Genomic DNA, 23,807 nt, shown 5'->3' with positions numbered 1-23,807 from the left:
TAAGTGGAAAATTCAGAAGACGGTGATAGAGAAATTACTGGAAGTAATACAATTGTTATTTCCCCATAACAATCTCCTCTCCTTGCAGCACATCCATGATTTTTGTGGTGCATGCAAAATTACAAAATGGGGTTTGACTGAGGGAATAAGGAGAGGCGTTCCTTTTAAAATGCCCTGGCAGGCTTTTAATAACAAAACCCTCCTCCTGGGCATTTTATGCAGGCACCAAAGTGGTCAGGGTACTCTGTGTGACGATGAGCTTTCCTCGGTGGATGTCTGCTGGGATCGCTGAGCATTTTCCAGACCTCATTCCTACTCCAGTTGTGTGACCTCGCCTTGCAGCAGAATAGCGACTTTAACACAACTTACACCTCCCCGTTTGCTTTTCAGTTATTAGTTGTTTTCTTAAGTTTTCATGAGTTCTTCTCGGGCAAGGAAAACCAAGAATCTCACACCAAAGCAATGCAGCTAGGAAAACAGACACTGCTGTTTTTGGCCTGCCGCAGCGCTGGACTACGCCATCTGATGAAAAGAGTCTTTATCAGCAGCGAGGGGTGAGGTGTAGCTGTTCGTTTTAGGAACATCTAAGCACGGCTCTGGAATTTTAACTCCATGCTGAGAAATGAAGATGGATAGAGAGGTAAATGGGCATGTGAGATGTTGACAAAGTCTGTGTCCTCAAAGCCACGCTTACTGCGAGATGCCCCTTTGCCAGCCTGGAGAGGGAACCTCTTCTTCCTCCTCTGTCTGCTGCTTGCCAAGGAGGCTGAAAATACAACTCATCAGGGTCTAAAAAACCTCTTAAACCTTGCCTTAAAGCTGAGGTGGTGGCCATGTACAGGCAGCACACTGGCTGCCCCACGTGCCAGGGCTTCTCCAGGCGCATGCTCCCAGCTTCCTGCTGCACACCCTTGGCAAGCACAAATCTGGGGGCTCTGCTTCTGAAGCAGCCAGGGACAGGGAACTGCCAAAGGAAGAAACTTAAACTGTGCTCTGCTACTGCAAGTGTACATAATTCATTGCTTTAGGAAGAGGTCAGAGTATTGGGTACTGGGTGGTGACTTGGCACAATGCTTCTGTAGGAATGTTTTTGTTGTTGTTGTTGTTGTTTTGTTTTTTGTTTGTTTGTTTTTGTTTCTCTTCTCAGCAGCTAAAAGGAGCAGCCTTATGCTTTCTGTGCTTGCCATGAATCCTCTGGCCGTGCATCTCTGGTATGGCTTGAAACCTCCTCCCAAAGTCATGGTGTTTGTCTTTTTATCGCTGAGTGGTGCCTTCTGGGGTGGTTACATGCCCGCTGTGCAGCAACTTTTGGAATGCAGTATGCGTGTTCACTGGGCAGCTCACCTACTGCGGACAGCCTGCCTCTGAAGAGATGGGATAGACTGCAGTTTTTGATGACCTTGTGGTGGTTTCCACTACATATGTATGTCCCTGTGTGATTTGATCTCCTCAGCAAGCAGCGGTGTGGTTCTTCTTTTTAAACCTTTCCTATGTGTATGCAGAGCCCCTCGTGCCCTCCTGCTGTTGGGAGGGCAGAAGCTGAGCAGCCTGGAGTGAGATCTCACTGCACCCATATGTGTCTTCTGAGCCTTTGGTGTCTTCCCAACAGCACGATTCCCAGTGGCTTAGTACTTCGGAGAATTAAAATTAGGGGTGGCAAGTGATAAGGACTGAGGCTTCCTCTGTACCTGTGGCTTCCCTTCTTGTTTATTCCCTTGAGGGGATAAACTGGACTTTTGAAAATAGGCTGAGATTCAGTATTTCATTTTTATTGCATACCAGTTATTATTATTTCATACCAGTTGCTTGGCATCATAGTCTCTGTCAAATTGCCTGTGTGTTATCTATTGGTTTTGTTGCGAGAGTTAGGAAAGAGCTGCTACATCACAGTTAGTATCACTAATTGTTACGGGCATTATCTTTTCTAAAACACTTTTGGTAGCTTTCAAGTAGCATATATATCAAAAATATAATATATCTTTGTATTTCAAGCCAATTAAAGTTTTGGGAAATGCACATTACGACTACTTCCAGTCAAAACTGAATGCAGGAATAAAAGGGCCTTTTGCAGTTCCCGTGTCTTTGCAGTGATGTATTTCTGGAATTAGAGGCAGAATTGCTTTGAGAAAGAGGAATGCTGTTTGCTGGATTGCATTTCTTGAGTTTTATTACACCTGCTAAAAACTAACACTTCCAAGATGCTGCAGAAAATTCTCAGATGAACAGTAGAAAATGTCATGCCTGTCACCACGTGGGGGTGGTAATAAATTCAATATTGCTAGAATTTATGCTGTAGTCCATGAAGCATTAAGAAGGCTCTTCTTGTAGCCTGTAGAGGTGTTATGGTGCCATCTAATGCTGTAAGATTTAAATGCAGGATGCACACAGGTACTTACAGAGATGCCGTGTTTTGATTGATCTATAAATCTGCTGTTGTGGGAATTCTTCAACTGTTAATCTGAAATTCCTTGTGTGCTCATCTGCTAGAAAACAAAACAGTTTGGTAAAATCTTGATTTCTTTGGAAACAGCTTTTAGCTTAAACAGACCTTTCTTTTTTTTTCTTCCAAAATGATTCAAATTTTTTCTTTTTTCTTTTTTTTTTTTTTTTTTCTATCCCATTTCCAGAAAGAAAACTAATGAGCTAGTAGACTTTAGGAAAGGTGTAATTTAGGATTGTTTCACAGATTCTTTCAAAGCTTTTACTTTTGATCTAACAGTAGTGATAAAAGCCCATTGCACTGAAAAGGATGAGTGGAAGCTAATTGCTCAAGTTGAAAGGCTGTAATTTGTTTCTTGGCTTGTAACTTTGTTTACTCTTTTGTAAATGTTATTAGAGCTCTGAGTGAGGGGTTTCAAAACCTCTGTTAATCTGGATAAGCTCTGAATGTGAATAAAGAATTTGCCTTTAAATCCACTTTGTGTAACATATAAACCCATCACTCATCACAAACTCATCTTTGCTTATCATCAGGTGTAGAAGCAGTGAATTATATTAATGTAAATCTCACTAAAGAATTCATTAAAACCATTTGTTTCTGGTAGTATACTAATGGAAACAGAAATACCTAGTGATGCTGAAAGCAGGCTTGATTGCATTGGCAAACCAGAGGTTTGCTATCCTCAAAAATAAAGTCAGCGTTTGTACCACAGTAATCTGATTTGTCATGCATCCATAAGTGAAATATCAGGAGAAATTTCCTTTGTACATGGTAAGATTTGAAGCTAATCCTCATTCGTAGTCGTTTTTACTTAGAGACCTGATGTGATGTGCTCATACACTCTCTGGGCCCCACTGCTTACAGATAATGACCTTATTCAAGTTTTGATTTATTTTTTTTATAAGAGTTTCAATATGATGATGAATTAAAGACTTCATACGATGAAATAGGCTACTTGGAAAACCTTCTGAAGTTCTACATTTAACTGATTCTTTCTCCCTTTTGTCTCATCCTGGGTAGGTTTGAAAAAGGACGTATTTATACGTTTATTGGGGAAGTGGTTGTTTCCATGAATCCTTACAAAAACTTGAACATCTATGGGCGTGACATGATCGAGCAGTACAAAGGAAGGGAATTGTATGAGAGGCCTCCTCACCTCTTTGCAATTGCTGATGCAGCTTACAAAGCGATGAAGAGGCGATCAAAAGACACCTGTATTGTAATATCAGGTAAGCTGAAAGAGCTTGTCTTTATGATGAACACTTGATCTTTGTGAAATTTTAGGCAGAAGATGGATTTGTCTAATGATAGCGTTTTAGAAAACTTCATTAATCTTAAAACTGCTTATTTGCATTTGAATCTGTGTGTGGAGACCTCAACAATTATTTCTTATCTGATTCAAGAGCTGGTGTCAGTCATTAGCTTAATCTGTGCGTGTAAAATGTAACTTGAAGGTAAGGCCTCTGCTTGCTATGCCTGTGTGAATGATGATCAGTGAGAATGGGGTTCCTGTGTCTCCAGCAGCTTGGAGAAATGCTGATTTTTGTCCCTTAGCTGACTGGTCAATGTTTTGTTCTCTGTTTTGATAGCTGAGCTGTTTGCTTGTCCTGGTGCTAACAGTGGGAGCAGTGGTTGTGCCATGAACGGTTGCTATCTGGATCCTGGCACTTCATTTCCTTGATGTCCCCGTGCTTTCGCGGCTCTGAAGGGCCTGAGACCCGAGATGGGGTGCTGAACAGTAGCCTCTTGTACTGCAGTTCAGAGCTCTGCTGCAATCTGAGCCTCTGCATGACAGTCTTTCTCCTCTAACAATATTCCTTTTGATCCTCTGTGTGCTAGGCCTTTTACCGACCTGTGAAATCTTACATCATAACCGCTTCTAAGTCAGCACAGCAGTAACAGCCAGGCAGGGTTATGGCTACATTCAGAAAATTCAAGCTTATTTGTGCATACTTTGAGCTTTAAAAAGACACTAGCATGATGGATGCTGGTCAGTGATTTGCTTTGCTGTTTTGCTCTGTTGTGACTTTTTTGTATTTATGCCCTTAGGTGAAAGTGGGGCTGGGAAAACTGAGGCCAGTAAATATATTATGCAGTACATAGCAGCCATTACCAACCCTGGTCAAAGAGCTGAGGTGGAAAGGTAAGGGCTTTGTAGAAAAGTGAAATGGCTTTGTCTCTAGTAGACTGTATAATGCCATTTTATTTGATGGTCTCTTGCCAAATCAGCATGCAATTACTACATCATTTACCTGTTTTCTTCAGATAAAACTTCTACTGTGGGAATTCTGCAATATTGATTGCTGACTACTAAATTGATTACTAAAATCACATAGAAAAGTTAGGGAGAACTCAAGCCTTCAAACTTTCAAAATAAAAACAGCATCTAGAAATCACGTTTTCTGTGTCAATTTGCTTAAAATATGTGTGTGTTAGTGTATTATGTTGAGCACAAGCAGCATGTTCCATGACCTTTCAAGTTTGCATGCTCCTGAGTCGCAACATGTGTTTGTCAGTCATAGGGTAAAAATTTTTGCAGCAAAGAATATGGCTTTCTGCTGAAACAGATTTAACACCTACCTTGAAAAAAAAAAAGCTAATTATTTGCAAAAGAAGTCAAAACATTGCTTTCAAAACTTATGCGTGTAAAGGAACTGCATTTTGATTGATGCTGTTTTCAGTGGAGCCTATGGTTCTCTTTTGCTCAGCTCTAAGGAACATTACCAAAAGCTTCCAGGTGATGTCCCTCAGGATTGCTAATGTCTTACACATCTGCCTAGATATGCCATCAAAGAGTATTTTTGTTGTTACTAAAATCTTCTCTAAAAATGCCTATGAAAAAAAATCTGTGGCTGAATACATGAGTCTGGACTCATCCTGTTCCCTTTTCCATTTATCCAGAGTGAAGAACATATTGCTGAAATCTAATTGTGTATTAGAGGCCTTTGGCAATGCCAAAACAAACCGTAACGACAATTCCAGCAGGTTTGGAAAATATATGGATATCAACTTTGATTTTAAAGGCGATCCAATAGGTGGGCATATCAATAATTACTTGCTTGAAAAGGTAAGCCAAATTCAGTTTTAGTCAAAGGCTTCTGTTTAGTTACTTCAGTAATACGTGTTTTGCCTATACAGTGTTTTCCTTTCAACCATGGTACATCCATATGTGATGTATGAGGGCACAGAATATCGTTAAATCTAAAGTTTAATTTCTCTCCAAGAACTAATAAGAGTGAAACACTGCTGAAGCACAAGCACTGCCCTGTTGCAGAAGTACTTTAACACCACTGCTTTCAGAGTTCACCATCTAAGAGACCAGTGTTACTTAGAAGCTTGTGTGCATATAGGTCTATGTGTTTTGCATCCCAAATAAAAGCTGAGATGAATTTAACATCTGTAAAACTCCCTCCTTATAAGTTCCCACACTGAGATCTTATTCTTATTGTAAGTTCCCACACTGAGCCTTGTGTGATCATTTAGCAACTATGCTTTTATATGTTACAAATGATCCTAGGCATAATCTTTTTCATGTCATTAAGTGGTGGCTGAGAACACTGGAATATGTAAAACCCTGTAAAGAAATTGGGCTGAGTCTATTAACAGTTCTCATGATGTGTGAGACACACGTCTGGCTTTAATTTGTATGTTTGACCACATCTGCTAACTTGCTTTTCTGTTTGTTTTCTTTTTTACTTCTGCCATTATTTCCCTGAAGTCTATTTCCAGAACAAATATTTTATTTGAAGAAAAAAAAAAAGACATGATAATTTCATGCAAAAAGAGATGGGGCTGCAGCTCTAGTGACCTAAGTCTTGATCATTTATTTAACATTTTTGACTTCTATCAAGTTAAATTTCTTTCCAATTTGAAAGCAGTTGAGGTTTGGGTACAAACACAATTATTCATTAGACAGCGACTTTGCAGAATGAACTCATACCTCACACTCCACTGTTTGAACTTGTAGTGTGAAATAAGGGTATGTTTCTTGTTGACTGAATTTCTGCTGCAATTAACAGTTTTTCTTTTGCTATTTTACGTGAATTTGGAATGAACGCTCTGAGGATGGAGCTACTGGTTGCTTCCTAAAACAATGTCTGTGTGTTAGGGTGGGGAGTCAATTTACGCACAGGCTGGGTGCTGTTGGTCAGTCTGTCTTCAGGTTTTAGAAGCAGTTATTGTAAGGCCCTAGCTATGGCTGTGGGACATTTGTTTATAGTCATGTGGTCCTGTTTTTACTTCCAGCAATTAAATAACTCTTGAACTAAAATGTTTTATTTGACTCTTCCATGAAAGCAATCCTGAAGTTGCCACATGGGCTTTCTGACTGGAGGTAGCATGTTGCAGATGTTTTGCAAGCTGGTCTTTTTGATTATAGACTTCAGACACGAGGATCATGCCTAATTAGTAATGTTTATTATAAACTTACTGTAAAATGAGGATAGTTTGGAGGTGTTCTAGCAGTGGTGAACTGATTCTTTGGTTTCTAAGGGGAGGTGTTTGGGAAGCAAGCCATCCATATCCAGAAATACCTATCCTGTATTTTTTTTCCCCTGCAGTCTCGTGTGATTGTACAACAGCCAGGAGAACGAAGCTTTCATTCTTTTTACCAGGTTGGTATTCCTTTGTCGGAGCAAATTACTTTTTTCATGTTTCCCAGACAGATAGGCAAAAGACAAAGTTTTCACTCTCTCATGACTTTTGCAAAGGATTCCCTTGTTGTTACATCTTGGGTGATCTTAGTTTGTTTAGTTTCTTTAGTTTTTGAAGAGGCCTGTTTTGGGGAAAGAGCTTGTTTTCTCTACCCTCCAGTCCCATATTAACACATTTGTAAACTTAAAAGGAGGCTAACTAAGCAAGTATGGTAGAATACTGGACTTTGACTCACTGTTTAATTTGTAATAAGTCTAATTCCTCTATTTTCTCGGAGGCCTCTAGTTCATATGGAAGTAATTTTATGACACTGAGTTCACTTTAGTTTTTATATTTGGGTTCTTTTTAATGTCTTCCATATTTTATGGTGATTCCCTTGTGCGTCTTTTGGGGGAAATGGTCAGTCTATTAGTATAACCTTTATTCTCCCTTGCCGGGGGTTTAAATCATAAACCGTAGGTTTATTTTTATTTATTTTTATGTGCTCAGTAGTCCATGATAGCATGTTAGCACCTTTCTCACAAATGTTGTGTTTCCCATAGGAAGGTCTCTGTGTATAGCAGAGAACATAAATGTGCTTGGCAGGGCACATCTGTGATGTGTCACAGGTGTACACATCTCATCTATGAAGTTCAGACTTGTTTTCTAAGCAGTTGAACCATTCAAAAGGTCAGTCAGCTAGGCAGAGCCCTAGAACAGTGCAGACCATGTATTTTGAATATGTGCTTGTGACTCTCCAAGTATCATAGGTGATTCTAGCATAGCAGTAACTTCATGTTTTTATGGTTTCACCTGGCAAGCAGGTGAATGAGAATTTATTTAGTATAAAAATGATTGATTTACTATGAAAAAGGAAGGATTTGCTTTATTTTGATTCACCTTTTCTTACTCTTTGTACAGCTCCTCCAGGGGGGTTCTGACCAGATGTTACGTTCTCTACATCTTCAGAAGGATGCATCTGCATACAGCTACATCTCTCCTGGAGCACAGCTAAAGGTGAGGGTGTTGTCAGTGAGTTACAGGTAACTTGCTTTAAAATTGTATGTGCTTCTTGAAATGTTTCAAGTACTACCAAGCAAGTAGAAGTGGAAAACAATATTTATGGGATAAATATTAAAAGATAACACTAGTATGCTATTTTTAATGGAGCTTCTGGACCTAGGAGACAAGTGCACATCCACTTGTTTCTAATTATAAAAAAAACATCAAATGTAGTAGGAAATATCACTTTTGTTAATAAATGCAGCCAGAGATACTTGACCTCTTAGCAGTGACAGACTTTTAGTGCTTTGTAATGGTAACTGAAGAAGCTGCTCCGCTGTTGTTTTTTTTTTTGTTTTTTTTTTTTTTTTGTTAAAAAAAAAAAAAAAAAGATTCCTTGTGGCTTTTTTGTACAGTAGGACCATTTAAGTTACTGAAGCATTCATTCTTCATATCTGACATACCCTCAGAGGGGCCTCTGAGCAGAAAAGAAGGGAACAGACCAATAAGGTTTTTAGGAAACAAGAACACTTTAATCCTGAACACTTTAAGTATGCTGGGAGTGGTCCCTAGTGTCATACCTAGGAAGCAGGGTCCAGACAAAAGGCTGCCTGATTTCCTAATTGCTTTCTTGAGATACTCTTTGGCATACAAGCCTGCAGACCTACTCAGAGGCCTTTATTAGTTTCTCTGGAAATCTGCAGTGAAAAGAAACCAGATGATCAGGAAGGGAGGGCACAAAGGCTCACCTTGAGAAAGATGTCGACTAGAACTTTGCCGTTAGTGCTGTGCAGCTTTTGCTCAGAGGGTCTATGACTGCACTATTTGTAACTCTCACTCTGATTTTTTATGAATAGCTTCTGCACTTTCACAACAAATTCCACTGGGAAAATATTGAGCTATTAAAATGTTCTGTGATGGATTTCTCTATCTCACTGCTGGGTTCAGCATACAAGTGGATAATGACTGATTAGGATCAGGCAAAAATCTCATGGCAGTTTCTTGCATCTGAAAAATAGTGAAGCACATGTCTTGCCCATGGGCATTCAAAGTCTTTGCTTTCTCACTACCATTAAGCACGTGTCCCAAACATCTTTTTCCCCTCAGTGTTCCATCAATGATGGTGCAGAGTTCAAAGCTGTAGCTGATGCCATGAAAGTGATAGGCTTCAAGCAAGAGGAAATTCAGACTGTCTACAAAATTGTGGCAGCTATTCTTCACTTGGTAAGTTCTCTGCCTGCAGGTTTGAGCAGGCTGCTCTTCAGAAGTCAAGCAGCGCACTTGTACTTCCTGCAGATCTAATTTTCTCACTGCAGATCTGTTGGCTGGAAAACTGTATGCAGTTTACAGCTTCCAGTTTGAGTGAAATTCCTTGATGAAATAAGACACTGCAGTAATGATGAAAGATCACATTTATTCCTGCATATTCCAGATCCCAAAACAGCCATACCACAAAGCATGTGGATCTGTAAATATGAGTAGAAATTGTTGGGTTTTTGGCAGTGAGTGGGTAGGAAGCTCTCACCTTAGTATTCTTCTACCCTTGTGCTCTCTCCACCACCACTCTAACTATGCTGGAGGGATGGTACTTCACTTGGTTAGCAGCTTGAGCACAGCAGGGTACAGCAGAACTCCTAATTCTCTGTATTCCAATACCAAGGAAATCCTTCCTTCACTCATATTTTCCTGTGACCCACAGAATTTTCTTCCCTGTGCAGTGTTCCTGTAGCACAGTTCTTGCCCCTCCTTGAGAAGAAAAGCACCATAGGCAAGCAGAGAGAAGGTGGCAAAGAAAACAGCAGTTTTTTTTTTCAATTTTCTCCTCTTTGGCGCAGTCCTGCCCCGGTGCTGGGAAGTGGGGTGGAGGCAGAGCAGAGTCAGGCCATGCTAGCAGGCTGTGAGACTACTCGCAGGTAATATGGTGGTGTTGCTGCCGAATTCTGTCATCACAGGTATTGAGCAACAGTGCCGTTGTGGTACGTTGTCACTCCAATCCTATTAGCAGTGTTGATTTGTCAGCTTCTCCAGACCATTCACCTAAACTTTGTGGGCAACAGTATTGCAATAATAACTGCAGCTTACTGTTTTTGTAGTGAACTGGAGTGAAGATGAGCTGCTGCATTTGGAATTTGTGTATCTAAGGCCATTTACTATTACTAGACTCTGAATCTTGAAAGTGTTTGATTAGATTTCCAGAAGTCTTTGATGTTATTTTTCTTTTCCAAAAGCTCAGCTGAACACTGAGCAGGAATGCATTCCTTTGAGTCAGGCTTTGTTGCTTCTACTGATTTTGGATGTTTGTGGTTATGTGGATATGCAGGCCTCAAATAGCAGATGGGTTGTGGATGGACTCAGGACGTACTAAAATTATATTAATACAAATATTGAGAAATTAATTTCTTGCTAATTATTGCAGGGGAACTTGAAGTTTTCTGTGGATGGTGATACGCCTCTAATAGAAAATAGCAAGGTTGTGTCAATCATTGCAGACTTGCTGTCAACAAAATCTGAGATGGTGGAGAAGGCTCTTTTGTTCCGAACTGTAGCTACAGGTCGGGATGTCATTGACAAACAGCATACTGAACAAGAAGCCACCTACGGCAGAGATGCCTTTGCAAAAGTGAGTTTAAATTTCCTTTCTCTACATCTGATTTTATGTGTGACAGTAACTCAGACACTTTGCTTTTGCTTTTTGGTAGAGTTGTGCTTGGTGCAGCACAGAGTGATGATACCTGAGGAGGACTCTCACTAATGAATTGTTTTGTAACTGCATTTTCCAATGCTCACATCCCAGTAGGTTTCCTGGGTAGATCAACGAGTACAGTGCTTGCTCAGACAGGGGAAGTCTCTACCTCAAGCTGATTTTTTTTTCTGACTCTGTGTGCTCCTGTGTTGTATAGCTGCACTCACCCAGAGTGCAGCAACAGGGGGACTGCAGAGCAGCACCATCTCTACCCTTCCCTGGCTGTGACACAACCAGCCATGCTTTTCTGGTAGGTGAAAGAGGGGAGGGAGTTGCAAGATTAGCTTGCTGGCATCTGCAAAAGGAACACACTGTATAGGGCTAAATATTTTGGAAAATATTGTTCTTGACTTCCTTAGAAGTTAAATTCAAAGGGTAGAGAGTAGAAGAGTAACATCTAGAACTTAAATTGGAAACACTGTGCTATCCTTTTTATGGAAAAGTAGGATACTGATAGCAAAAGGAGTAACAATTGTCCTTCCTTTGTTAATAAATAAAATTATAAGGGAAGAATGGATGAAGTTTTGAAGGTCCTTGATTATTGACTTTTTTCCACAAAGATGATACGTTTGCCCAGCTTTGGAGTACGTTTTGAACATGTAGACTTTGAAGATACTTATATCTACAAAACATTTTCCTTTTACAAGGTGTACAGGAACATTTTACTGCTATTGTTCAGTTGTTATGTTTCTATAACTGAACTCTAACTTATTCTTCAGTATTGTTAAATAGTTCACAGGTGTGGAAGTTATTAGACAGATGAAAAACAGACTGGAATCAAATGGGCTAACCTCCATACTTAGTGATCTTTCCAAGATTTAGACTTCAGCTAAATGAGATTTGGAAGAAAGAGAAATATTTTTATAGAATATTTTCTTCTTATCTATGATTGTTCAATTTTAACAGAAATTTATCTGTGGTTTTTGTTTAGTTTGGGCAGCATCTTGAATTAAACTTTGTAGCAACGTATTTTGTACTTAACAGAAAGAACAGAGACAGATGCAGGCAAAATGGCTCAGTGTTTGTTTCCTGGCAGGCTATATACGAGCGCCTCTTTTGTTGGATTGTGGCGCACATCAATGATGTGATTGAAGTGAAGAACTACGACACTACAATACATGGCAAAAACACAGTCATTGGTGTCCTGGATATTTATGGCTTTGAAATATTTGACAACAACAGGTGAGACGTACTGTTAAAGCACAGTGCTGTGCCTTCTCCTTTCCCAAGTGAGAAAACTCACCACCTTCTTTTTTTTCCTTATGTTTTTGCAGTTTTGAGCAATTTTGCATTAATTACTGCAATGAAAAGCTACAGCAGCTCTTTATTCAGCTAGTTCTGAAGCAGGAGCAGGAAGAGTACCAGCGAGAAGGAATTCCCTGGAAGCATGTGAGTGATTTGGCAGGGGAGGGAGAGGTTGGTTTGAGGTCAGTCGAGCAGCATAGGTCACACATGTAAAGTTGGTCCACGAGTAAGCTCCTGTTCAAGTCAATAGGACATCTGTGTCCATGCCAATGGTACTATCAGGCTTGCTGTCTGGAAATCTGACTGTGGAAAAAGCTAACCCATTATCTTGCAACCTATTTTTATGGTTTTGGAAAACAGTTGATTCTGGATCTGTGTTAAAATTTCTCATGGCATCTCTGTGGCTGAGTTCCTAATCTGAACACTTACGTATTTTGTGTAGTTGTAGATATTTGGGTAGAAAAATTCTAGGCATTCTGTTCAAATTCCTTTCATGATGAAAAGGATTGGATGCCCGGTTTTTATCGCTTTAACTATATGCAGATGAATTTTAAAAAACATTTTAAAGTGCATTATGTAGCAGTTGATTTTTAGGAGACGTCACAAAATTAATGTGAGGCATGTGAAGATTACCACCTCTGTTTAGTGGCAGAAGAATAGCCTACTTAGTTTTGAGTTAGTAATCTGCATATTGAAAGCTGATTGTTTCACCTGTGATTGGTGTCCGATCCCTCTGTCAGACAAATGGTGCAGTTCAATCAGTGACTAACACTGGTGCACTTCTCTTTTACTAGCCAAAGTCACAAATATACGTGTTCATTTGTTTTTGTGTTTTGTTTTTTTTTTTTTCTTCTTCAGATTGATTACTTTAACAATCAGGTCATTGTCGACCTGGTAGAGCAGCAGCACAAAGGGATCATTGCCATTCTGGACGATGCCTGCATGAATGTTGGAAAAGTTACAGATGAGATGTTCCTTGAGGCTCTTAATAACAAGCTAGGGAAGCACGCACACTTCTCCAGCAGAAAGGTAATGTACTCTTCTGTATCCTCAGAACTTGTTTCTTATCCTATGTGATGCTTTTTCCATTATTTAGACCTAACAGAATAAGGAAAAAGATTTGAAGAATGTCTGAGGTTCAAACTGTTGCCATAGAGTATGAAATTAAATGCCTAAGAGCAACTGCAGCTCTTAACTACAGAAATAGGCCATCTGGTCTGGGTTTGGGTAAGGCACCTCCTATGGCTTTATAGCCGGTAGAGGGAGCTCAAGTATGTCCAATGTGAGATCAATTTTATTCAGAGCATAAAAGAAGCAGGAGCTTGTGCTTTGACATATCATGATGTCATCTGTAACCAATTGAGGCACGGTTTTGGCTCACGTGGCTTTCTTCCCAGGCTGCTGTAATACATAGTGACAGTGAAATTATTCACACTTCTGCTTTATTACAGCACTGTGGGTTGTTTTTTCATCGTCATTGGCTACAAAACATGTTCATCTCCAGTTGTACCTATGATCTTCCAGGCCATTTGACTTGCTTTGTTTTTGGTACAATGTATGAATTAAAAGGCTTTATTCCTCACTTGGCAGCATAGCGAAAACATGGTCACCCGCCTGATTAATTTGAGAATCCTTCACACCAAATTTCATTTATGAAATAAATTTCAGTTTATTGATGTCTGTCTGCTAAGAAACATTGTTTGGAATATGACATTCAGAATGCTGGTTCCCCCCTTCTCCCTCCCACCCCAGCATACTGTTTTATGTAGGTCAGAAATATAAAATTAGCATCGTTGTATAAGATACGTGCTAGAGACTGCCTCCAGGGAGGCTGAATATAAACAATAGATCTGGCTGTGGCTTGTTTGAGCAGAGCCTAGGAAGAAAATAAAATCAGTTTTTCTTCCAGATGTGGTTTTCCTTATGTGCATTTTAGCTGTGGCACACCTGTCATCTCGTCTGCCACATGCATTTTAGCTGAGGGAGAATCTTGCTTTCTGTGTTAGCCTAGATTTTATGTGCTTAAGCAGCAGATGTGTTAGCCATAACACATTCTGAGTAGACTCGCATGAGATCAAGCGTTTTCATGAAGCCTAGTCCGGGTGTCTATATTTTAGTGCAAATTGCTTGCTTTGGTAGTACTAACAGTTGTGAACAGTGAAGCCTGAGGGAATGGATTCTTAAATCCTCTGCAATGGGATAGTGTGGGCAGTGGTCCAGTTCTGGAGCTGTCTAGTTACTAGGTAGAGGACTGGTAGAGGACTTCGGTTTCTGTTCTGTCATTGGTACTATATCTACTAAGGTGGGGTGGTTCCATCACAGAGAGAGTAGGTACTGCATAGATACAGTGGGGAAAGAGGACTGAATTTCATAAAGCATGTGGCAGGTTATAAAATGAAAATTAAAAAGAAGAATCTGCTCAAGTCCTTACCTTCACAAGTCCCTTCACAGTGTGGGAAACAACAACAAAAAAAAAGTGTGTGTGTATATATATATCTCCAATTGCAGTATTCCTCAGTAGGGGGTGGCATTGTCAGAAAACTGCACAGATTTGAAGGGAAATGAGGAATACTGTTTTAAATAATGTTTATGGAGTGTATGATGTATCTTCCTGGCTTGCTAATTTCTAGTTTAAATCAATATAGCCTTGAAAAAATTGACCCGTAAAATTCTCAGCATCATAATTATCTTTCCCCCTCTCTCATGTCTTTGCAGATGTCCTTTAGATTATCTCAGATATCATGTTCAGTGAGCCCTTATCCCATCTAGAACTGCTGTAAGAAATCTGAGCCCTCTAAGCTAGCCTCTTCTAGTTGTATTAAAACAAAGGACTTGATTTCACTTCATAATCTGCTTTCATAGTCTGCGGTAGATCTGTCCAGAGACTATGAAGCTGAGTGTAGATCAAAGCTTTTCCTAAAGGGTTAAAGTACATGTGCTGATATGTTATGGGAACTGCTCCCATCTTTCAGCCTGAGTTAATGCTTCACTGCTCCCCTGTAGAGCATGTTGCACGCTGGCTCCATGTGGATAAGCTCTAAGGGGCTGCTGTGCCCTAAATAGTAGTGTCCTAGTTTGTGCACTGCATGCCTGATCTGCTGCTGTCTGCTTGGTTGTCCTGGTGAAAGCCAAACAAACCATGAAGGCTGGTAAATATTTCCACTATGAATATTTGTGGCCAAATTTATGTTCTTAGAGCTCTGAATTGTCCATTGCTTGTCTAGATATGTAAATATTAGCTATTCTGATTGGACTTCTCAACATCAAAGGTTCATTTTCTCATCCTCTTTAAATTCTGATGTTTCTTCAATTGATCTTGTAATTTCAAAGTGTTGAGTGCAGTGATGAACAGTATATGAATTCCTAAATTGTCCATTAGTGGAAAATTCTGATGGGTGTCAATCTCAAGAAATTGATTGTGAAGGTAGGAATGCGAGAAGACCCATTTTAGTCCACCTGATCCAGTATCTGCCAAATTGCTAGGCAACAGTGAAGGTCTAACTGGGAGAAGAATATGGGACAAACGTAGTGATAACTTGATGTGGCCCCAGTCTCCAGCCATTTTCTGTCCTTCTGAATCGGGGCTAGTGCTCTTGATAGTTTTTTGGGGGTTGTTTTGTGTTTCTTCTTTAACTGATAAGGTGTTCCACAGCATAGATACTTGTTTGAAGAGCTCCTTCCTTCCCATCCATTTTCCCTTTTAGGTTACATTTGTTGCCTCCTAGTTCTAAAACAGCAAAACGTCGCTCAATGTATCTTCCACTACATCTTCTCTGTGTCTTCTGTCATTCCTTTCCTGACCTGAAGGGGCTGAGTTCCTTTGGCTCTGTCTCCTGTAGCAGTCAGTGCTTTTGATAGAGTTTGTCCATTGTCAAGCCTCTTCCAACTATCCTATGTCCTTTTTGAGATGGAGGGTATTTTAAGTACTTGTTGGGTTAATAGTTTGGGGTTTGTGGCTTACTGTGAGCTTTGGCTTTTCTCTGTGGATGTCTCTGAACTTAAGTGAATTTCATTTGCTCTTCAGTGCCATTCCTCTGGAATCTCATGTCTTCCTGCAGTTCTTCACAGCCAGACAGTGTCTTTACTTCCCTGAATAATTAAGAAGTATCAACAGTCTTGATCACCTGTCTTTTACCCTCAGATCCTGGCTCATTTAAGACTCTGTTGGCACTGTAGGTGGAAGTACAGACCTCTGCAGGCCTCCCAGATGAACTGTAGGAGCCAACTGTTCGCTGTTGTACCATTTCCCATCTTTCCAAAAGTTATTTGTTTGAGGCCCCTTTCTTCCTGTCCTGCACAGAAACTTGAATTCTTTGAGTTGTTAATAAGGAGCCTTGAGAAGGGGCTCCTAGAAATCCAAGCAGGCTATCAACTGTATCAGTACACTTGCTATTCTTTTTAATAATTTCTGCCGATTTGCCCAGTAGACACAAAGTTCATAGAGAGAAAGACTCAGTATGAGAACTAGCATTGTGTTAAGCCCCCTTCCAGTATCTCCCATGCTGGAAGAGTTTTAAGTGAGAAGCTTACACAGATGAGTGTGTCCCATCTTGCAGGAAGAGTTGCTTCATTTCATTGTGGTTTTGCTCATCTTATACCTCTTCTATTGACATGTTGGGTTGAGATGTATGTTTTGGGTGGATGAAAAAAGCATTAGATCCTCTCTAGCCCCTTGCTGGTAAGCACAGCTGCAGAAAGAAAAATTAGTTCATTTTCCTGGTTTGGCTTCTTCCTCATTTTCTCTGTGTTCCTTCTACTCTGTGGTCATTTGTCAGTTCTGCATATACTGGCATGCTTCCTGCTCCTGCTGTGCTGGACTTCTTATACCTTTGTAACCTTCATGTATTTCATTATGCAAACTTTTTGCTTTCCTTCTTGTGTTTTTTGTTTGTTTAATCTTCTATTTATTTATTTTACATCTAATCTCTTTAAGTCAATTTATTTTCTATTCTTAGACACAGGTAAAGCTTTTTGGAAGATATCTTCCTGCTTCTAATAAACTCTTCTATCCTGCAGTTTGACCATGCTAATTTCCTCTTTTGTTTTCCTAAGACTTTGGGTGGGTGATAGATACTTGCTCATAGCCTTCATGGTGCCCATGCTTCCTCCAAAGAAATCTATGGCTGCTGCTGCTGAGTGGCTGCCACATGGGCATTTGACATCTTTGTTGTAGTGAAAAAATGAGTGTGAAGTCTGAGCTGAGAATTGAAGGTTGCAGCTCTCTCCACCCTGGATGGATCTGTGGGGCTGGTCACTGTCTGAGAGGTGTTCGATGAACTACAGTGACTGCTGGTGGTGGAACAGAAGAAGCATTGCTATCATAACTGTCATATTCTGATTTCTTCATTTATTTGCTGAGGAGGGACATTGCAATGGAAAAAAAAATACAAAGAAAGACTTTTAAAAGGGCATAAAGAAATCTTAGGTGTGATGGTTCTCTGTATGCACAAATACTCTTTTTGCTTAATGGTATTTTTGAGGTAGTTTCAATTTGTTAATAAAACTGTAGGTTCTTACAAGTTGGTTTTGTACAAATATATGCTTTTAATAACACATCCATGAAAAAATGTTATAAAGCAGTGTTACAACTGGATTTCAGGTCCACGCATGTGCGTGTAAAGTGGAAAAACTACAGTTTCCATTTATGTTTCCAAGGCACATCACTTTTCTGTGAAACTTAAAAATCCAAGGGTGAGATTTTAATGTATGTGAAATTTGTTTTAGCTTTGTGCAACTGACAAAACCCTGGAGTTTGACAGAGACTTTCGAATCAAGCACTACGCTGGAGATGTGATGTAAGTTTCTTTTAGAAATAAAGTTGCACCTTCTATTTTTGTCTTCTAGCCAGCTTTGAAGTGGTATGGTATTCTGATTTAATGCTGCTTCTGGTATGAACCAGAATAGCTGTCATACAGAATTACAGAGTGCAGCAATTGCTTATCAATTAAATCTTATGCTAGTTACTTGCTGTATAGAATATGATTTTGTTCTTGGAATTGAAACAAAAGGAGAATATGAGGTGGGGAGGTGAAGGGGAGAGCAATGTTTCGGGGGGGGGGGGGAAGCTAGCACTGTTTATACAAGAAAGCTATACAGAGCTAATAAAATCTTGTTTAGACATCTGTTTAGTATGGTTATCTAACTCTCTGGCTTTAAATTCTCAAATCAGTTTGAGCTCACTCAAAATATGCAGGGTAGTGTTAAGTTAAAATAAGTATCAGTGCAAGGAGCCTTTCCCACTCAGGTTGAAAAGTTTTTTGTACCTGAACTCTACAGAAATGGCTACAGTATCTGAGAGTAGTATGAAGGAAAATTAACTAGAAGTGAAAGATGCCCATATGTTAGAAACCTCACTAGGAAAGCTGTTGTCTGGAATATCACTGAAATGATGGAATGGCTAAGAATTTGTGCAACTCCCTGTGCTAGCAGAACTTAAAGGGAGGTTAATGTGGAAATCATTTAGGATTTTAACAATTAAGGATTTTTTTTTTAACCTTTTGACTGGGGATTAAATTTACTTTCATTTTATAAAGGTATCCAGTGTGTACTGGATCAGTGAAGACAGACTTTGTTCTGGAGTCTGTGCTGAGTGATTGCTGATATACATTGCTGATTCCAAAGCACTTTGCCAAGGATAAAAAAAAAAAAAAGCCAAGGCTATATATTAGTGCTTTCTGTACTGCCAGTGCCCAGTGAACAAATTTTCTAAAAAAAAAAAAAAAAAAAAAAAAAAAAGGTGAAATGTGGAAACGTTTGCAGGTAGTATTTGAGCCTGAATTTGTCACGCTCCAGATCCCAGTGTCTGCAGTTTAGGTGCTGGTTTCCAGGGGTAATCTGAAGCTCAGTGGTACAAGGAGGCAGCTGAGAGGGAGTTGCTGAATGGGGAGATTTTGGACCTTTGTCCTCTTTGAGGACAGAGTACCTGTCTTGAGCCTTGGAGAAGAGATGAAATTCAGAAGTCCAACAGTAGTCTTCTGGGGGAGTATTTCCATGGTTATAGAGAGAGGAAAGTCCACAATTCCTATGTTGATTTCCAATAGAGTTCCCTTGTCACTGGTTATAGACTGTTCCTGATTTGAGACCGTGTCCCACGAGATGATCTTTTTTGACACCAAGCAAAGGATTGACTAGATAGGTAGAAAAGCAAAGCTTAGGTCTGTAGGATTTCATACAAACACATGCTTTGAATTCAAAGGTGGAAGTCATGAGCGTAACTCTTGAATTTGGGCAATCTGCAACTCACCCTAGTCTTGTTATGTGTCCCAGCCATCATGCTCTTCACCTACATGGAGCAAACAACTGTCTAAAAACTAATTACATGTTGTTGCCATGCTGGAGCTGGAAAGCTGGGGAGAAAGATCCAAGTCTCAGACAGCGCTCATGCAGCACATTAGTGATAGGTTGGAAAACAGAGCTGGATTTCTGATTAGCATCTGCTGTGTCTGTAGGAGTGCAAGGATACTGATTCCACAGTGATACCAGTAGCTCTGGGAAGGACTTCGCAATTAACTCTTTCCCTTTTTTTTTAGTTACTCAGTCAGTGGATTTATTGACAAAAACAAGGACACTTTATTTCAAGACTTCAAGCGTCTTATGTACAACAGGTAGGAATAAAAATATTAATGAGGTGAATTTAGAATCTGATCTGTCAGAATCCTACTCTGTAAGAGTGGATGCTAGAAGAAACTAGCATTTTCACTGATGCAATCTTTACAGTGCGTGCAGTGTATTTGTTAGCTATTGCAATAAACATATTGCTCTGACATTTGATGTTTGTATATTTACCATGACCCAAAGGCTGTTAGTTTAATTTTAGGATAAAGTTATTATTCTGTGTATCTTGTTTTGCGTTTTATTTTTTCTCCTTTGATTAAACCTTTAATTTAATGAAATTTGAAGTGTTTGAACGCAATTCATTGTGCAATCAAGATAACTGCACAGAGATTACCTGTGCTGCTTGATTTGTCATTAACCAGGTTTTTGGACCAGTTGCAGATGTGCTAATACTAATCTGTCTTTAGCCATTGATAAAGATACTGAGTAACATTTGGTCAACAAAGATATGTTGGCCCCAATTACAAGCTCCTGTTTTGAAAGAAATATTTGGGGTGATGGGAAAACTGAAGAAAAAGATTTCAATCCTTTTCATATGTGCTATGATATGACAAATTTAAACCATGTAGTCACTTGCTATAAATACTAATTAGGCAAGTAAAAGTTGCTTTTGAGAAGCACATTTGAAATTCTCAAAACATATTTTTATGTAAAGGTGCTCCGGAAAGCTGTTCTCCTTGATGGCTGGTATTAAATATGTTGTAATTCTTTTGTAATTGTGGCTTATCTCAGCATTCCAGAGACTTTGTTCAGAGGTGGAAAACAGTGTAAAATAGCCTACAACTGCTTGGACAATTCTGTTTCCTTGGTTTAAAAGCTAGTACAACTATTAACTTAGTTTACAGACCTGTCGTGTTTACTCAGTGTACTCTTTTGAAGAGTCTTGCTGTTTGTGTTTTCAAGACTTCATATTAACTCGAAACCTGCAGAATATTTGCTGTATGGATGTTTTATTAAATTTAGTCTCTGTTTTCAGTTAAATCTCTGGTAAAGACTGTTCACAAAGACCACTTATGGCATATTAAAACATGTGATAGATTGGCTATTAGATTGCTGTAACTGCTTTCAGCTTTTGTCTATTCCAGATCTCTTGCCATCCATCCTGGCCATTTTATCTCACCTTCAACCCTTCAAGAAAATGTAGACTAAAATGTATGAATTATTTTATATATCAAGAATGGTGCAGAAATACAGTGTGATATCAAATACTCTGTTGTAGGGGAGGATGCTGTAGGATATGATCTTGCTCTTTTCTATCTTGATTAAATTCTTTATGTTTGTGTCAGTAAGGCAGGTTCTGCTTTTGATAGATCACTTCTGCAGGATTTTTACTATCCCATTACTGCACATTTTTATCTTAAGAGGAGAACGAGCTTGTCATTTTTCTGGAACATTCAGTTGTAAGCTTGAACTGTATATTGTTCAAAAGCAGAATATGTTTTGCCCAAGAATGTTAAGTTGGTTTGACTTAGATGGCAAAGAGATCTGGACAGAAATGAGCAGTTGAATTTTAAATTTAATGGAACACTTATTGCCCTTCTGTTAGACTGTGCAATTAATGCAACTGTCTTTTAGCTCTAATCCTGTGCTGAAGATGATGTGGCCTGAAGGTAAACTGAGCATCACTGAGGTGACCAAGCGACCTTTGACAGCTGCTACCCTTTTTAAGAACTCCATGATTGCGCTAGTGGACAACCTGGCATCAAAGGTAAATACTTCAGTTTCAAAATTGACTCCATCTGATTAGTAGGGTGCAGCTCGTCCGTGGAGAGACTGTCACCTTCCTATCATTGTCATCTGTCAGAGAGCCAAGCTGATCAGTGGCAGATGAGCTTTGATTATAGCAATGGGCAGCTGTGAAGATCTCTTGGGACAGTTAGCTGCCAACCCTGCATAAAGAAGGTGAATTTTTGTTCAGTGTGTGACCAGTGTACCTTTCACTTGTAGTAAAGCCAGTCTTTCTTGGGTAATAATTATTGTATCAAATAAATAATAAAGCTCTTCTGGCAGAGTGTTCAGAGGATGTAGTTTCACGATGTGGAGATTTTCTCTTTCTGTCTTTCAATGCCAAATGACTTCCTTGAAAACACAGACAGACCTGTGTGATTTCCTTCTTTCCTCTGCTGTATGAAAGGGTGAGAAGTGAAACTTTTTACTTTCCACTAAAAAAAATAATTATTTAGTAAAATATTGCTTTGGCCAGCAGTTCTCTGTGTGGAGAAAGATAGGTAAGGGCATGAACTCTGAAGGAGGCTGTTTGAATGCAGTGCAGCTGGGGGACAGAATGGCATGAGCAGATCCCTCTCTGCACTGGGAATGTTACAAGCAATAGTATGTTGGTTCATGTTTTCCAAAATTAGGAGATGAAAACACATTTGCTTTATATTTTTAAATTCTATTTCTGGGTTGGATTTAATCTTCAGTAGTAACGCTTGAAGGAGGGTGTGCAAATCCAACCAACAGTGATCTGAGAGGTGCTAGCTGACCTTCCCGACCAAGGAATAAAGCCCTGTAGCTCTCCCCAGTGAGCGTACGATGGAGGGCCACTGAGAAGATGCCCGTATTAGCCCAGCCTAAGGCTAGGCAGTGCTGTAGGCAGGCACCATCAGTAGAAGGCGAGTGCTCCTACCCCACTGCTGGACCGTTCCTGAATGGCAAATTGTACAGTGCTGGGCTGGAGAAGGTGGCTGTGACCCCGATGGAAGGGAGATGGGGCACATTTCCTTCTCAGCCTGACTTGCCATTTACCTTAGAGCTGTAGCCAGCCATACCATGGGCTTGGATTTCTCTTTCCTCTTGGGGAGAATATTAAGAGTTAGAGACTTAGAGACAAATATTTTCTTTGCATTCTATACCTCTACTAACTTTTTATTGAGAAACATGTGTTTAAGATGATGTTGTGTTTTTTTTGTTTGTTTGTTTTGTTTTTTTTGTTTATTTTCTCTTTAATAGCAATGGAGAAAATTGTCATAGAGTGTTGTATTTCCCAGAAGGTTTTGGATCCCATTAAAGGGAGGACTGTCATTAAACAGACATGTTTGTCAGGACTTAACAAGGGCTCTTGGCAAGCAGCAAGAAGTCAAGGGCTGTCATAATTGTGTGGTGGTTTATGGCCAACCTTTAGCCTGATGGAAGGCTGGAACAAAGTGGGTGAAATTTGCACTTTGGAGTTTGCTGATTAAAAGTTTGCATGGCTAATGCTCCCTGCAGAGCAGAGTTTGTAGGTACTTAAGTTTGCAAACTAAGTTATGTACTTGGGCTTTAGCTGTTTTTAGTGAAGAACTTGGCTGTCATACGTCCTGGGGGGAGGGAGGGGTAAGAAAAGAAAATTTGGAGAGACTCATCCTGAGATCAAGCTTATGTTTCTTTAAAGGATGTAAATTTTGGTGTACTCTGAAAACCAGAGGGTGCTTAGATAAGGGTCGCGAAGACAATCATTGTGTACTTCCAACAGTAAAACAGAGAGCAAAGAGATGGTGCTGCTGCTTGGCTTTTGTGGCCTGAGGATCTCTTCGAGGTGGCTTTCTGGGCAGTTAATACCATGTGCATGTTGTTAATGAGCTAAGAACTCTAGGCATTCAGACCATGTTCTGTTAGATGCTGGTTGTGCAGTACAAATAAATGGGATACCCTGCCTCTGAGTCATTGCCGGTTTGGGTACTTGTCTCAGCTCTCCTGCTGCTGCTGGGGCTGGTGAGCGGGTGAGCATTTGTTCCTGGGCTGGTGAAACCGCGATCTGTTTCGGGCAACGCCACTCACTGTGATTTCAGGTACCGCAGCTTCTTCCCTTGGGTCGTGTTACTCATTTTTTCCGTGCTTAACTTGGGACCAGAGTTGCATTTCTGGGGATCAGCAATGACAACTTCGGCATCTCTGACTGCTGTTTGGGCCCTGCAGGATGGTTTTGGGAAAGCCTGTGGTAACAGCTGGTGAAAACAGCTCTCTGGAAAGTGTTGCACAAGTAGAGTTAGCTGCTGTGGTCTACAGCTGACAGAGGAATAAGGTTCCATAGGGAGAGGTAATACCAGTTCATTCTTTTCTCAACTGTTTTTCAAAAACCGAGATGAAGACATGCTTGTTTTTGTTGTAGTCTGGTGATTCACTAACGCTACCAGAGTGTGCGCGGTGTGG

General features: G+C 39.9%; 1 protein-coding gene across 2 annotated transcripts in view; it reads left to right on the top strand.

The window, feature by feature from the left end:
* MYO1D (myosin ID) overlaps positions 1 to 23,807 on the top strand; it is a 161,710-nt gene that overhangs the window by 33,421 nt on the left and 104,482 nt on the right. For both annotated transcript variants that reach the window (XM_082779267.1, XM_082779268.1), the window contains exons 2-14: positions 3,461 to 3,669; positions 4,490 to 4,583; positions 5,342 to 5,507; positions 7,000 to 7,053; positions 7,994 to 8,089; positions 9,182 to 9,298; positions 10,491 to 10,694; positions 11,854 to 11,999; positions 12,092 to 12,206; positions 12,921 to 13,091; positions 17,787 to 17,857; positions 19,592 to 19,666; positions 21,252 to 21,384. In XM_082779267.1, coding sequence (XP_082635393.1) covers positions 3,461 to 3,669; positions 4,490 to 4,583; positions 5,342 to 5,507; positions 7,000 to 7,053; positions 7,994 to 8,089; positions 9,182 to 9,298; positions 10,491 to 10,694; positions 11,854 to 11,999; positions 12,092 to 12,206; positions 12,921 to 13,091; positions 17,787 to 17,857; positions 19,592 to 19,666; positions 21,252 to 21,384 — 1,651 coding nt within the window. The remainder of the gene's footprint in view (positions 1 to 3,460; positions 3,670 to 4,489; positions 4,584 to 5,341; positions 5,508 to 6,999; positions 7,054 to 7,993; positions 8,090 to 9,181; positions 9,299 to 10,490; positions 10,695 to 11,853; positions 12,000 to 12,091; positions 12,207 to 12,920; positions 13,092 to 17,786; positions 17,858 to 19,591; positions 19,667 to 21,251; positions 21,385 to 23,807) is intronic.

Source organism: Aythya marila (assembly GCF_965140915.1).
Source record: "Aythya marila genome assembly, chromosome: 25".
Lineage (NCBI taxonomy): Eukaryota > Metazoa > Chordata > Aves > Anseriformes > Anatidae > Aythya > Aythya marila.
This window is presented reverse-complemented; position numbering and strand designations above follow the sequence as displayed.